At 64.4% G+C, this 14369-nt stretch overlaps 1 protein-coding gene across 2 annotated transcripts in view; it reads right to left on the bottom strand.

The window, feature by feature from the left end:
- Positions 3046 to 14369, bottom strand: part of LRRC27 (leucine rich repeat containing 27) — a 28535-nt gene continuing 17211 nt past the window's right edge. For both annotated transcript variants that reach the window (XM_005654153.3, XM_021073877.1), the window contains exons 6-11: positions 13893 to 14253; positions 13055 to 13198; positions 10624 to 10720; positions 7435 to 7553; positions 5883 to 6012; positions 3046 to 4836 (exon numbers count right to left, since the gene is read on the bottom strand). In XM_005654153.3, coding sequence (XP_005654210.1) covers positions 4690 to 4836; positions 5883 to 6012; positions 7435 to 7553; positions 10624 to 10720; positions 13055 to 13198; positions 13893 to 14253 — 998 coding nt within the window. In that variant the 3' untranslated portion in view covers positions 3046 to 4689. The remainder of the gene's footprint in view (positions 4837 to 5882; positions 6013 to 7434; positions 7554 to 10623; positions 10721 to 13054; positions 13199 to 13892; positions 14254 to 14369) is intronic.

Raw genomic sequence — 14369 nt, 5'->3', positions numbered from 1 at the left:
GGCCAAGACTCAGGAACCCCCACTAGTGGCGTCTGATGAGGGTGCAGGTGTCTGGTCGAGGCGTGAGGTGCCAGCAGGGGCAGCTGCTGGGCTGTGGACGAGGAGGGTCCAGGTCCGGCCATGCAGCCCCGCGGGGCCATGTGCTCAGGCCAAGTCCTGCCTGAGGTGTCGCCTGCGGCTCACAGCCGACACCTGGGAGCAACTGGGGGGCACCCCCATAATTGTGCGCAGGTGAGTCCCTGCCCCCAGCAGTCTCTGCCCCCCAGGGGTTGCGCCTTTCTTGGGGCTCTTCCTCTTGAGCCCCCCCGTCTCCGGGGGCGCAGATCTGGGCAGTCAGGCTGCGGGATGCTCTCACTCGGTGAAGGAAGGAGAGAGGACAAAGCAGCAGAGGGGAGACAGGTGACAGTGACAAGGGCCACCCCCACCCACCCTAGACATCCCCAGTCTGCCAGGGGAGCAGGGCTGCGCTACGACAGGCCTCCAGAACCACCCCCACCCTCAGCTCGAGCGACCTTCCGAGCAGGTGGGTCCCTCGGGCAGGTCGGAATTCGTGACGGGAGGGCAGGCGCAAGCAGTCATGTCGTGACAGAATCAGGATGGAACCCAGCAGCCTGTTCTCGGCAGAGAAGAGGCAAACCACCTAAGAAGGGGGGGGGTGTCATCTGGGGGCAGAGGCCACGGCCCTGGGCTCCCCGACCTGGGTCATATGGGGCTGGCAGCCGGGACAGGGGCCATCGGGTCCTCTGGGCCCCTGGACGAGAAATCGGGTGGTGCTTGCTCCCTCCGGGTTGGGGACAACAGCCCAGGGTCCCTGGTCAACCCTGCCCCCTCCCCCCACCAAGAAGGAGCTGAGAAGCTGCTTGAGGCCCACACTCCCGAGGCTGGGAAACATCAGGAAGCAGGCCAGGCCCAGCACTTTCTGCAGGAGCCGCACGACGGTGGGGGAGGAGGGGCGGTCACAGCCCATCACTGGCGGCCAGACTGACCCTGTCTGGGGGCCAACCTCCCGGGAGGAGAGCCAGGCCCTGGGGACCCCCAGACCTCCAGGGTGGACCGCGGAGGCCCTCCCCAGGACATCAGGATGGAGCTGATGAAGAGCAGAGTTCTGTGCGATGCAGACGACAAGTGGAGAAGGTCCTCCAGGAAGCGTCTCGAGGTCCTGAGCCGAGGAAGGGGACAGAGCCGGGGGCGCTGACAAGAGGGCAGGAAGGGCCCCAGAAGACGGGGGGACGGGAGGAGGGAGGCCGACACAGGTCCTGAAGCGGGGAGACCCGTGCCTGCAGCCAGGGCTCCCTGATCCGGGGGCCGGTGACAAGGCCCCCTGAGAGGACAGACAGACACGGACCCCAGAGACACTGGGTGTCCGGAGAGGTCGCACGCTGGCATCCACTCCAGAGGCAGCCCCCTGCGGTCAGCGCCCACCCGGGGCAGGAGATGGGCTCGGAGGGGACGTCAGCCCAGCTGCCCACGCAGGGACCCTGTCGTAGCGGCTCCTCCCGGGGGCTCCCGGCGGGGCTGGGCACACTCGCAGGGCAGGCCGGGTGCCGGCCGCCACACAAACCGCTGGGGCACATGGAGGCAGCGTGCTGTGCTGGTTTATGGCCTGAGCTTCGTGAAGGCGGCCCCGGAGGAGGGCATGGCACCTGCCCCAGAGACCACGCTGGGGACCGGGGACTGGGGACCGGAGCCGGGAAGAGGCCCACGGCACACAAGGGAACACGAGCCCGCTGAGCTCTGTCACCCGGGGGTCATGAGCGACACAAATGGTCGCCCTCCGAGCCCGAGAGAGTCGCCCAGCCACAGGCGTCAGGTGGCCGGGTGACAAGGTGGGGAGGTCACAGGCAGGGCAGTGGAGAGGGGCTGGGGAAGCAGGGAGGGAGAGGCGAGGCTGGCCTTCCAAAGCCAAAGAAAGGCACAGGGACCGTGACGCTGACGGGATGCAGGTGGAGGGCGCTCCAAGTGAGCAGCGAGCAAAACGGCAGGAAGGCCAAGCCGGACGCACGTGAACATGGGGTGGGGGGTGGGGGGAACGGCCGAGCGAACCGTCCCCTCAGCTCTTTTTTCTAAAACTCAGTCTGACAGTCCTTGACGTGTACCCACTACTGAATTTGAGTCATGCTTAGAGTAGTGATTTTTTTTGTCTTTTTGTTTTTTGGCTTTTTAGGGCCGCACCTGCAGCATATGGAGGTTCCCAGGCTAAGGGTCGAATCGGAGCTATAGCCGCCGGCCTACACCACAGCCACAGCAACGCCGGATCCTTAACCCACCGAGCGAGGCCGGGGATCAAACCCGCAACCTCATGGTTCCTAGTCAGTTTCGTTTCTGCTGCACCACGACAGGAACGCCAGAGCAGGGATTTAAAAGTGGGTTTAACTTCCGGGTAGAACTAGTGGGAGCTTCAGCTCCTGTAGCAACTGGAAACCTTCCAACACACACCCCACCTCACAGAGGCTGCTGAAGGCTCCAGAGACGGGGCCGAGGGAGGGCAGTGGGGGGCCTGGAGCCACGAACCAGGTGCTCGGCTGGTGGCCATGTCACGTGCTGAGCGTGGCTGAGGGGCTGGCCCAGGAGAGCGCGTCCCGCTCTCACCCTTGGGTCCCTTGGAGGCAGAGACCAGAGTCCAGCTGAAGCTGCCAGGCAGGCTCGGCCAGTTTGAGCCTGACCGGGTCAGGTGATGGAATCCTTACCTGCCCATCAGAGGGGCAGCTGGTCCTGGGGGGGGGGAACACCTCTACAGTCCCACGTGCCTGACAAACAGACACACCGTCAGGCACCCGACGAACAACCACGACCCATGCGCGATCCGCGACGGTGGAGTAAGAGGAAGCGGGATGAGGGCGTGAGGCGGGAGATCCCAACAGAGAACTGGCGTCTGACCGCCCAGAGGAGCCACAGCCAGACACAGCAGCGGCGAGGAAAAAGGAGGCCCCTGGTGGTTCGGCGAGACAAGGACCCGGAACTCTTCCTGCTGCAGCTGGGGTCCCTGCTGTGGCGGGGGTCTGATCCCCGGCCAGGGACCCTCTGCAAGCCCTGGGCAAGGCCAAATATATATACATGTTTTTTAATATTTACATTTACATATTATATATACAAATATAACATTATTTATAAAAGAGCCACACTGGCATTTTGGAGGTGAAGAAAAATATATCTGGAATTTAAAATTGATCGAAATTAAAAACTTGATCTTAAAAAATCCTGCTGAATGTGAAAGGCCTCCGCGGGCAGGCCGAGTGCAGGTGTGAGAGGACAGGGGCCTCGGCTGAGACGGCAACGAACAGCAACCCCAGACCTGACGGTCACGCTGCCAGATTCCCGACGGCTCAGGAGGCACCCGACGAGGGTGAGGAAAGGCACCCACGCCCCTGCCAAGAAGGAAGACCCCGTGTGAGCCTCCGCTGGCTCACGGCTTCTCTCCTAGAGGCGAGTCTGATATTTTTAACATGAAAGAACCTCTTGGTGTTTCTGCGGAGACCGCTAAGTCCAAAACCAAGCGGATGGCGAATGCCCACCAGCAGACAAGGCGGACAAGCGCCAGGGCCACTGGCTGGCCCGACGTGTGCAAAACAGCCAGCAGGTCCCGGGCGCTCGGGGCGCTCTCCGGAGGAGGCCGAAGGGCGGCCAAGGGCAGGTCTGCGCGCTCCACAGGGAAGCAGATCCTCCGGCCGCGAGCCTCCGGATGCCACAGCCCCGTGAGACCCTGAACCAGAAATCCAGCCACGCCGCTCCCCTCCCGGACCCTCAGAAACCACGAGAATAATCTTAAGAGGCGATTCTCCTTTCCAGCTGCCACGTCTTGGAGCCACCTGTCGGGCGGCAGCAGTAACCCACACAGCCGGCTCCCCGAGTCGGAAGCCCAGGTGACGCATTTCATCCTTCCTCTCGGACACACGTGTCTGAAAGTGGTGACATTCCCGAGAAGCACCAAGGGAGCCCAAAGAAAGTAGAAAGGCTGGCAGAGAGCAGGGGTGGTGAAACTCAACAAACTGGTTGTTTCGAATATGCAAAAAAGAGGAACCCCTGGCGAGAGCAAGGAAAACAGAAAGGAGACGCCAACTGCGGCGGCGAGAAAGGCGCCGGAGTCAGAGCCCAGGTGTCGGAGGAGAAGGGAGGGTACGGTGAAGTCTATGCGGACAAACCCAACACGGAACCACTCCTGGAGACACATTCGCCAAAGGCGACACAAGAAGAAACAGAAAGTTTGAATTCTCTTCCGTCTGTTAAAGAAATGCAGTCAAAGACCTCTTCAAGGTCAAGCCCTTATCTCACCTGCTGTCAGAGGCTGAGCGCCAGAGACAAAGTGGGGCCGAGGCCGTGTAGCCTGGTGAGAGCTGGGTGCCTGGCGGGGGGGACAGGGTGAGGGGACAGCACCGCTGGGCCGGGGGGGCGGGGTCGCTCACCAGCGGCCAAGCTGGTGCCCCAGTGAGCTGGGTGGCGGCTGGGGAAGGGGGGCTGCAAGTGGAAGCCATGCAGCTGCTCACAATATTGTCCTTTTAATGCAGCTCAGCCTCCTGCGGCCTCGGACAAAGCAGAGCAGGCGGAGACGTGACCCTCGCAGCCCCAGCGCACCGGAGGCGCCCCCCAGAAGGGCAGCGAGTGGCAGCCCAACTCCCCACGGGAGAAGACGCCGCCGTCTGCTCACGGGAGAGTGACGCTCTGTTGTCAGGATGTGTACACGTCTTCGGATGCTCAATATTTCGTGTTAAAAAATATATTCCGAGACTGTGACGCCGCCGGGCCGAGCGAGTGGCTTCCAGAGAGTGCCGGGCATCGGGGGTTCCTGCTCAGGGTCGACCTCAGCTTCAGTTTCATCACCTCGGCCTGCAGGCTCCTGGCCTTTGGGGAGAAAGGACGGGCAGAGGTTAGCTCGGCAGGACCCGGGCTGGTGCCGTGGGGTGGGCAGTGCCCGTCCCGCAGGGCCTGGCGTGCACGTCTCCGGCCCCTGCTCGCCCCCATCGGCTGGGCCAGAAAACCAGGAGGTGGACAGGGAGGCACGTGGGCCTCAGGGGGACAGGAACAGGGCAGGCAGGTGTGTCCCCAGGCAGAGCCCCCCCGCCAGCAGGTGGTGACAGCCCCCCTCCCCTCCCCCTCCTCCCTCAGTTCTGACTCCCTGGGGCAGCACCCCAGACCCCCCTCCCCCAGGCAGGTCCCCGTCCCCCCAGGCAGAGCCAACACCCGGGCCTGTGTCGTGAGGACCAGGGAGGGCTCTGCTGCCCTGGACCCTCTGCTTCCGTTCTGCCCCCCAGGGAAGCCTGTGCTCCTGTAACATCACGTCCTTAGCTCTCCGTGTCCCCCAAGTTGTCCTGGAGTCCCCAGGCAGGGAAGCCACTCGAGGTCCTCCCTGTCCCCTGGGAGACCCTCCGTCTGGGCTCTGGGCTCCCGGCTCCCCTTCCTCTGGGGCTTGCTCCCTCCTCCAGGGTCCCCCCAGCCTGGCACGTGCTCTGCCGGCTCCAGGGGGCTGTGGGGCGGGGGGGGCGCCTGGCCCTGCCCTCGAGAGGGCCACTGCCACCCCTTGCCTGGCCTTTGCATGTGACTGTGCATCCGGCCCCTCCCCGGGAGCTCCTGGACCTTGGAGCCCATTCAGGACGCCGAGCTGTGGTCTGGGCACGTGGCCACCTCCAACCGGGAAACAGCCTGGAAACTTCCTGGAAACCTCCCCGGATTCTCCGCCGTGAGGCTCTAGTACCTCAGAGGTCAGGCCTCTCGGGGGATGCCGCGCGCGCCTGAGGCCTCTCTCTCGGGAGAACGTGCCGCCCCCTCTGCCACCGGGGGTTCAGTGAGGCCCCTCCAGTTTTAGAGAACGGGTGCTCGGAGAGACAGTGTGCGTCCCTCGGATTTTTAATAAAACGAGTTACTTTCGAGTCGAGCTGACAAACACTTACAGTCTGCAAGTCCCGGACGGCCTTCCTCGTCTCCCCGAGAGGCGCCAGCCCCCGGGGCCTGCTCCTGCGGTCGTGCCTTTGCTGGACGTGCTGGTTCAGCTTTTCCTGTAAATTCCCCTCGTGGAAGGTGCTGGGGAAACAGGGCGACAAGGACGTGATGCTGCGCATTAGGCGGTGGAGCCGTTTCCACCCCAAGAAGCGGGAAGAGGTCTCCCTTTTCCCGAGGCCGCCCCTCCCTCGGCTCCAGCCTCCCCGCCCCGCTTCGCAGCCACCAGACGTCGGCTCTGCTTTAAACACATCACATCCACGGAAGACGCTGCACTCCAGGACGCTGCACACGCGCCACTCGAAGGAAGAGGATGTGCCTTTGTTTTCACGTGAAATGCCCAGTTTTGATAAGTCCTTAAACAGAACAGAGCACAGCACTATGTGGGACCTTAAACATATCTTGCTCTGCTGGCACCAGGGCTCCAGCTCTGGGTTTGTACACATTGATTTTTCTTCTTTCTTATTGGTTTATTTTTAATTGAAGCAGAGCTGGTTTACAGGGTTGTGTTAGCTTCAGCTGTACAGCAAAGGGATTCAGTTACACACACGTGTCTATTCTTTTTCAGGTTCCTTCTGAAAGGAAGGAATATAGGTTATTATGAAATACTGGTTATTACAAAGTGTTGAGTGTAGTTCCCTGTGCTGCGCAGTGGGGCCTCGCAGGCTGTCGACCTCGGCTGGTAGCGTGTCGTATAAATTCGACGCTCGGTGTGGCCCGAAGCCCTACCTGGGGCCTGTGGCGGGAAGGGCAGGAGAGCCCTTGGCACCAGCTCAGCGTGGAGCCTGGGTGTGGCCCCCTGAGACCCTAAGGCCAGCACCGTGGCCTCCTGAGTCCTGCAGGGCAGGCTCAAGGGGACGGCCCGCACCCTCCAAGCACCTCGACCCCTGCCCTTAGTAAATCCCGCCACAGGGCAGGGGCTGTGGGTGGACAGACGTGGTCTGCAGGCGGCTTGCTGAGGGCCCATGGGGGACGTGGCTTCCCCCGAGCACGTGAGAGGACACCCCAACACCATCCACGTTGCTTCAATCCACCCCTACGTGGATGGGTTATTCTGAACGCAGGCCTGCGGCATTTCTCCCAGTTCCAGGCGGGTGGGAAGAATGACCCACGACCCCAGTCCCCGGGTCACACCACGACAGCCTTCCTCCAGCCCCTCAGACCAGAGCTGGAGCACATGGCCAGGAAGGCGGGGAGGGCGGCGGGAAGCCTCGCTGGACCATTCCTGGTGCAGACGTGGGCTGAGCATGGAGCCAAGAGCGCGGGAGGCGGTAGCCTGCCAGGACCCTGGGCGCCGCTGTCCGGGGGCCGGGCCTCAAGGGCCGAGGGGACACTGCAAACGTGCTCACTGGAAGGCAGGGAGCTCTGTTTCCCCGGCTCAGCGCTGCCCCCTCCCGAGCGCCCTGGCGCCTGGATGCTGAGGGGCCCAGGGGACAGGGCAGTGCAGAGGCACCTGCAGGGGCGGGTGGAAGCTGAGTCTGGAACAGAGTCCGACCCGTGACCCACCTTGCCTCCGGACTTGTGTGCCATGATTTCTCTTTGCTTTGTCTCATTTTTCCGGGCAAATTCATGGGCGTTTTCTCATTATCTAGCAGACCGGTGGCAAAAGGAATCTTTGACGCCACCTGGAAAACACACACCATGTTCTCAGGGATCCGAGAAGACACAGCCATCCACGCTGCGCCAACCTTCGGCTGCAGCACGTCTGTGTCACCAGCCCCTGGCCTGGGCTCACTGCCACCCACCCTGGGCCTCTGTTGGCCGGGCAGTGGGAGGGCGAGGCTGGAGCCTGGGCCACGGGGCAGGTGGGCGGCTCCTGCAGTGGCCCGGGCCAGCCCAGGGCAGAAACACACCTCCAGGGGCCCTGAGTGTCTCACAGACCTGCCTGCATCAAGCCAGCAGGCCACGCTGACACGGAAGCACTCCCAGCTGACGAAGGGGGGTGCAAGCAGAAAAGGTGCTGCAGAAAGAGAGCCCGCTTTGCTGACAAACCGGCACAAACAGACTCTGAAAACGTGTGAGAAGGAGCCCAGCGCTGTGATTCCAGCGAGGTCGGCGTCTCCTGAGCCTGCAGGGACCAGGCTAGAGCGCAGGGGTGTCCCGCCAGCCGGCCCGCTGCGCCAAAAGGAGGCAAGCGCCAACTGCTTTCAGGGACCCCACGAGCCGCGGCTGGCAGGTCCCCCACACGACGGCGGCCCCGGGCAACGGTCTAGCATCTCCTACAGGACATTCCCTCGACCCGACCCTGCAGCCGCAGCGCTGGGTTTACTGGGTGCAGGTGGCCTGAGGCTGACTGTGAATGGGGGCACGTCCCAGGCGGGGTTCTCTGAAAGAGCAAAAAGCCCTCAAATTTACTTTGAAAACAACAAATTCCCTAAAACTTCTCGGTTACAGAATTACACGAAATGTCTAAATAGCCCTACAAATGCTAGAAAACCCATGAGGTCCAGGGCCTGCGGATGTCGCACCTGGACTCTGGTCACCTGGACCTGGGGGGCTGCGCCTGGATTTCCTCCACTGCCTCCTCCCCTGCTGTCCCTGGGTCTGCCTTTCAGGAACCTTCCATCCCCTCCTCCCACCTTGGGCATGTCTGGACGTCTGGCCAGTGCTTTCCTGCGTCCCCACCTTCTCAGCTCCCACCCCGGTGAGCCCGTCTCAAACATCCCCCTGGAGACGGCCTGGCACCGCTGAGGGTACCTGACACCTGTGCTGCTGGGTGCAGGCCTGCCTGGCGTGTTCTCATGCTCTGCTCTCTCCCTGGGCGTCTGCAGAATCGCGCCCTCTGCCACCTGCCAGCCCGGCCATTCCACGAGGCCTCGCACCTACACGGGGCCCTGATGGGATTCTGCCTCAGGCCAGAAGCTGGGACTCTCCCCCCGGGAACCACCAGGCCCGCTGCTGCCCCGACTGGACCCGTCTGAGAACCAGACCAACACCGCCGCTCAGGGAGCTGTGACGTGTGTGAGAGAGGGCACCTGCCCGTGTGGGGCTGCAGAGCTGCTGCAGCGGCAGGGCAAGCGGGGGCGCGGGGACTCCCGGGAGGCCAGCGGGCATCAGCTCCGGGCTTATCTGCCAGGTGGCCTCTGAGTGGATTACCAGGCGGACCTGCCACCTGCGTCATCCGCTCCAGCCCAGCACGGGCTCCGCTCCCAGGAGGTGCTTAAGATCAGGGTGGGGGGCCAGGTCCCGACCTCCTCCAGCCTCCCCGGGGGCCAGGCTGCGGAGGCAGCGGAACAGGAACTCCGCGCAATCAGGGCTCTTCTGGGGCTGTGCCAAAGGGAAGAGACCAAGCGTGGCAGCCGGCAGGGCTGCTTTTTAAAGGCAGACATTCATCTTTAAAACACTAAAAGCGTGTGATCTGGGCGGAACCCACAGCCACAGCCTCCTCTGCCCAGAGGAGGAGGAGGGGCTGTGAACACGAGGAGCAGGAGAGGGAGGGAGACGCCCGCGAGGGGGGCCTCGCTGGCCCTTCCGTCAAGGGTCAAGCTCACCAGCGATGTTCCTCAGGCCAATAAAACCGGTTCACCAAGGTCACAGGCAGGCTGCTGGGCCAGAGGCCCCGTGAAAATGAAAATGCAATGCTTTTAAAAAGCGGGCAGGAGTTCCCGCTGTGGCTCAGTGGCATAAGAACCTGAGGAGCACCCATGAGGATGCAGATTTGACCCCTGGTCTCGCTCGGTGGGTCAAGGATCCAGCGTTGCCGTGAGCTGTGCTGCAGGTCACAGAGGCGGCTCGGATCCCGCGTTGCTGTGGCTCTGGCGTAGGCCGGCGGCTGTAGCTCTCATTAGACCCTTAGCCTGGGAACTTCCATGTCCCACGGGTGCGGCCCCAGAAAGAACGTACTAAATGCTTAATGTGGCCTAAGGTATTGCAACCAAAGTCCAAATATGGGGGAGACACTGTGACACACATTTGTGACAAAAAGGTAACACCTGAAACGTAAAGAAAAGCTCAAACGGATTTGCTAACTCGAAGAATGAGGTAGAGGACTGGACCGGGGCGGGGCAGGCGGCTCCCGGAGCTCCCGAGCGGGGGCCAGAGGGCGGTAAATACAGAAAAGAGCCGGGCTGCTGCCCAGGGCCCGGAGTCCATACCTCCCCGCCGCGGGGCCCCTGCCGGAGGTGCGAAGGGAGGGAGGCTGCAGGCGCCGCAGGACAGCGGGACACGGGGACCAGGTCCCAGCATCCACTCCTAGAAAATCTCTCTTAAAAGCACTGGCTGGCTGGAGCCCACACTGCAGCAGGTCGGGATGGACACTCACGGGCTCCTGCCCGCAGCAGGCGAGACAAAGCCTGGGGAGGCCCAGGGGTGAGGCCGGGGAGGCCAGGACAGACGGCTTCCCTGGGCCTGGGCACAAGGTGGTCGGGGAGCCCCCAGGAGGCGGACATGGCTTCCCCCCCAGAGGAGGGTGTGGGGAGTGATGCTCGCTCCACGAGGATGCACCAAGGGCAGCGGGGGGCGGTCTGAGTGCCGCAAACAAGGAAGCTCCCAGGAGGCCAGGAGAGGACCATGGGGCTGCAGAGGGGGTGCCAGTGGAGGCCGGGGTCGGTGAGGCCAGAGTGCAGGGGTGTCTGCTGGTGGCCTCTGCTGGCTGAATGACACAGGCTACTGAGTGGTCAGATCTGCCAGGCGAGTGGCCTCTGTCCCGTGACTCGGGACGCGAGCACCCCCCTCTCCTTGCGGGGCCCCACGTACCGGGCTCCTCAGCCAGGGTGGGCGTCGGCAGAGCCCCTCCCTCCTCCTGCTGGCGGCCAGGGTCTGCTCCCGCCAGTCTGGCAGCGCCCCCTCGTTTCTGCGGAGACAGGATTGTTAAGGTGGCAAGAAGCAGCTGCGGGTGTAGCTTACAAGGGCTTCGACCCACTTCTAAGGCCTCACACAAAAGCCCTGCACCCCCGGCCCCTGCCCAGAGGGCGGGCACTGGCTGAACACACGGGCCGTCCTGGGGGCTCTGGACACAGCTCTGGGCAAAGCAAGGCACAGCTGAGCCCATCCCAAGCCCCCTGGGGCCGGGGACGGGCCAGGCCTCCCAGCCCCTGCCCAGACACAGGCCCGAGGCCTTTCCAGGGACGCCCGGCTGGGGCTACAGCCACGAGCTCCACATCCAAGCCCTTCACGGGTCTGCACGTGCTCCGAGAGGGCTGCCAACTCATCCACTTGCTCTCGGTCGCCTGAGCTGCTCTGGAGCGTGGGCCTCGACTCTCCAGCCCTGCCACCCACAGCGCCACCTGGAGCCACCACTGGCTCAGTGCCAGTGAAACCCTGGGGCCCAGGATGCAGTCAGGGCACCCACCCCGTGCGGGCTGTGGCTCCCACGCTGGGATGGGATGGGGCCCGGGGCTTCACCCGCCGTGGACGCGGCACTTGCCGTCTGTCCAGCCGAGGGGAGGTCTCTGTGCCCGTTCGGACCAGTTCCTGTATCTCCCACCTGAGTCTCTGTCAGCACCGCTCTCCCCCGCCAGGTCTGGCCCTCTGTCCCCGCCCTGGGACGGGCTCTCCGTCACGGCTCAGGCTCCCCCGGCGCCCCCTCCCCCGTTTGGGGGCTCTTCCACCCTCAGGGACACAGTGGCCAGTCCTCCTGGGCTCCTGGCCACCTCCCTGCCCACGGCCTCTGTCCTGGGCTCGGGTTGAGGCAGGGTTTCGGTGACTCGTCCTCCTGGGCTTGGCCCAAGTGAGGCAGGGGTTTTGGCGTTTCTGGAATAGCCCTCTGCTCTTTCAGAGCCGGGGGGGGGGGTGCAGGCACCCCCTCCCCACCTCCACAGAGGCTGTTTCCCGAGCCCCCAGCCCCTGGCCAGTGCCCCGCATGGAGCTGTGTGACCTGGGACCTCAGGGCCCTGCCGGCCGTGGGGGACCTATCTTCTCGCTGCCCCCTCATGCGCCAGCTGGAAAGGACCCTTGCCTGAAGGGGCACAGGGTGGCTTCTTCGGAGCTGCAGGAGGCAGCGGAACAGTCCCCAGGGCTGTGCGGGGTCTGGGCCGCAGGACAGGGGCCCCCATGCCGTGGCCAAGGAGGCCACAAACGTGGTCCCAGGACCACGTGGAGCAACTAGGAAGGGAGCCCAAGCTCCCCTTTGATCCGAGAGCTGCCCCCAGCGGAGGTGGGAAGAGCCTGGCCCCGGAGGGCAGCCCTTCCCACCAGCCCAGCCCGTGGCCCCTCGGTGCTCCCCGCCATCTGGGAAGGTGGCTGTGGGGCTCGGGGCGCGTGCTGAGCAACAGGGGCAGAGGCGCGGATGAAGGGGTGGAGGGCTTCAGAAAAGGGCCCCCGCAGACAGATGCCAGGTGGGAGTGGGACCCACAGGACGCGGGGGACAGGGGAGAGCAGCGCAAGCTCCTTGGCTGCGCCCGCACGCCACCCCACCCTGCGGCCCGGACTCCACTGAGGGACACTCTAGGGACATGGCGGGGGAGGCCTGTGGCCAGTGACTGCGTGACCAGGAGCAGCCCTCCCTGTGGTCAGGACACCGGCCCCACAGCAGGGACTTGAGAGCTGCCGCCGGGTCTGCCGTCGGGGACCACCATGCTGCACCCCGGAGTGCAGGCCGTCCTCGGGCCCGAGCGAGAACACTTGTGTGGGACGACTTTGGAGGGTGTATTCCTGAAGGGACTCTTCACAAGGGGGAGGACCCCAGGGGCGGAGCCGAGCCCTAGGAGGAGGGGGCCGCGGCCACCCCAGGCCCCTGGGGCGAGCAGAAGGCGACTGCCGGCTCTCAGGAGGGGGAGGGGAGAGCCTGTCGCCACCAGGGCTCTGGGCGGGGGGGGGGGGGGTGCAGACAGACCTTGCCCGCCCCCTTCTCTCCCACCTCCTGCTGGACGCCCCCGCTGGCCAAACCCCACCAGGAGCTGAGAGGCGCTGGGACGCGGCGGACACTGTCCATGCGGGCAGGCCTCCTGGGCTCAGAGCGTGGCAGAGGCGGGCGGTCAGCGGGGCTGGGGACAGAGGGACAGTGAGGACAGGGCTTGTTATTTCCGGTCCCTTCCCTTAGAAAAGACCTGAGCCGGGGGAGCGACAGGAGGAGGCGGATGGAGGAGGGAGGCGGAGGCCGGCGGAGGGCCCCCAAGGGCAGCGCCATGGCCTCGGCCAGAGCCGGGACCCCAGGACCCCAGGACCCCAGGACCGCGGCCCCACTCACCTCCTGCGCTGCGCCCGCAGGGCCTGCCGGTCCCGCAGCCCCTGCAGGGCCAGGCTGCGGTTCTCCTGCAGCCGGGCGCGGGCCAGGGCCTGGTGCGACGAGGCCAGGTCAGGCAGGACGCCCTTGAAGCGGGGCGTGTTCGTCCTGCGAGGAAACAGGCCCTTCAGCTGAGCATCGAACAGCCCGAGCTGGCCGGCGGCACCCCGCGGACCCCGGGAGCTGCTGGGGAGACCCGCCCGCAGGCCTGCAGGACCCTGGGGCCGGGACACGGGTTTGCTTCGAAATCTTCCAAATCCACAGAACAGGCGACACAACAGCAATACCACCTGAACGCTGCTCACAGATTCCAAGCTCTTCAACCTGCTTTTGGCACCGCGGCTCCTCAGTCGGGCTCCTCACAGCCACGAGGTGTGGCTCCCACGGTCCCCGGGCCTCAGTGACCGCCAAGACCCTGCTGCACCCTGACTCGGCATCACCCCCGGGGGCCGAAAGATGAGCTGCGTCCATCAGCAAGTGTTACTGGGGCACAGGCTCTCTCTGCACACACCACACGGCATGTGCACACATCACACACACACCACAGCAGACAGACACACACACACACACAGACGCGTACCACAGACACACACAGACACGCGCACACACACACAGGACTGGAGCTTCTCTCCTGCAACCCCTCCACTGGGCCTCTCCTGGGCCCCTGTAATCCTGGGCTGGGCGACTCTGGCCCCAAGGCGGGGCTGGCATCTGCCGCAGAACAACAGCGGTGACGTGGCCGCGTCTCCCGACGTCCTGGCAGAGCGTCACGAGATGCCACCTCCCCGAGCGGAGCCCGTACCTGAGGACAGGCCTCCGGGCGGGGGGCTGCTCCTCCCCGGCGCTCAGCGCCGCCTTGAGCTTTGGGGGCAGCTCCGCGGGCAAGAGCTGGTTTTCCAGAACGCCCGCCTGTCCGTCCTCCACGATCTCCTGCCTCAGCTTCCAAAAGCGCTGGATCTCCTCCCGGCTCGGCCAGTCCTCCAGGGGGTCGGGGGCCTTTCCGAGGTCACCCAGGTCCAGCTTCCCAAGAGGCGGGAGAAAGCCCGCCTCTTCTGCTACCGCAGTTCCGCTTGGCTCCTGGGAATTCGGGGCTTCGTTAGACACACAGTCTTCTGGCAAATCCAGCCGGGTTTCAGGCAAATCGCTCACGGTCAACTTCGCAGCTGGGGAAAGGACGGGGAACGCGGCCCTTTCAGTGCCCTGCCCTTCCACGCCCGCGGCGCTCGCAACTGGAGCGCGGCTCCCTACGCAGAGAAGGCCGGGGCTCGGGGGAGTCCCT

This window comes from Sus scrofa, chromosome 14 (genome assembly GCF_000003025.6).
Source record: "Sus scrofa isolate TJ Tabasco breed Duroc chromosome 14, Sscrofa11.1, whole genome shotgun sequence".
Taxonomy (NCBI): domain Eukaryota; kingdom Metazoa; phylum Chordata; class Mammalia; order Artiodactyla; family Suidae; genus Sus; species Sus scrofa.
This window is presented reverse-complemented; position numbering and strand designations above follow the sequence as displayed.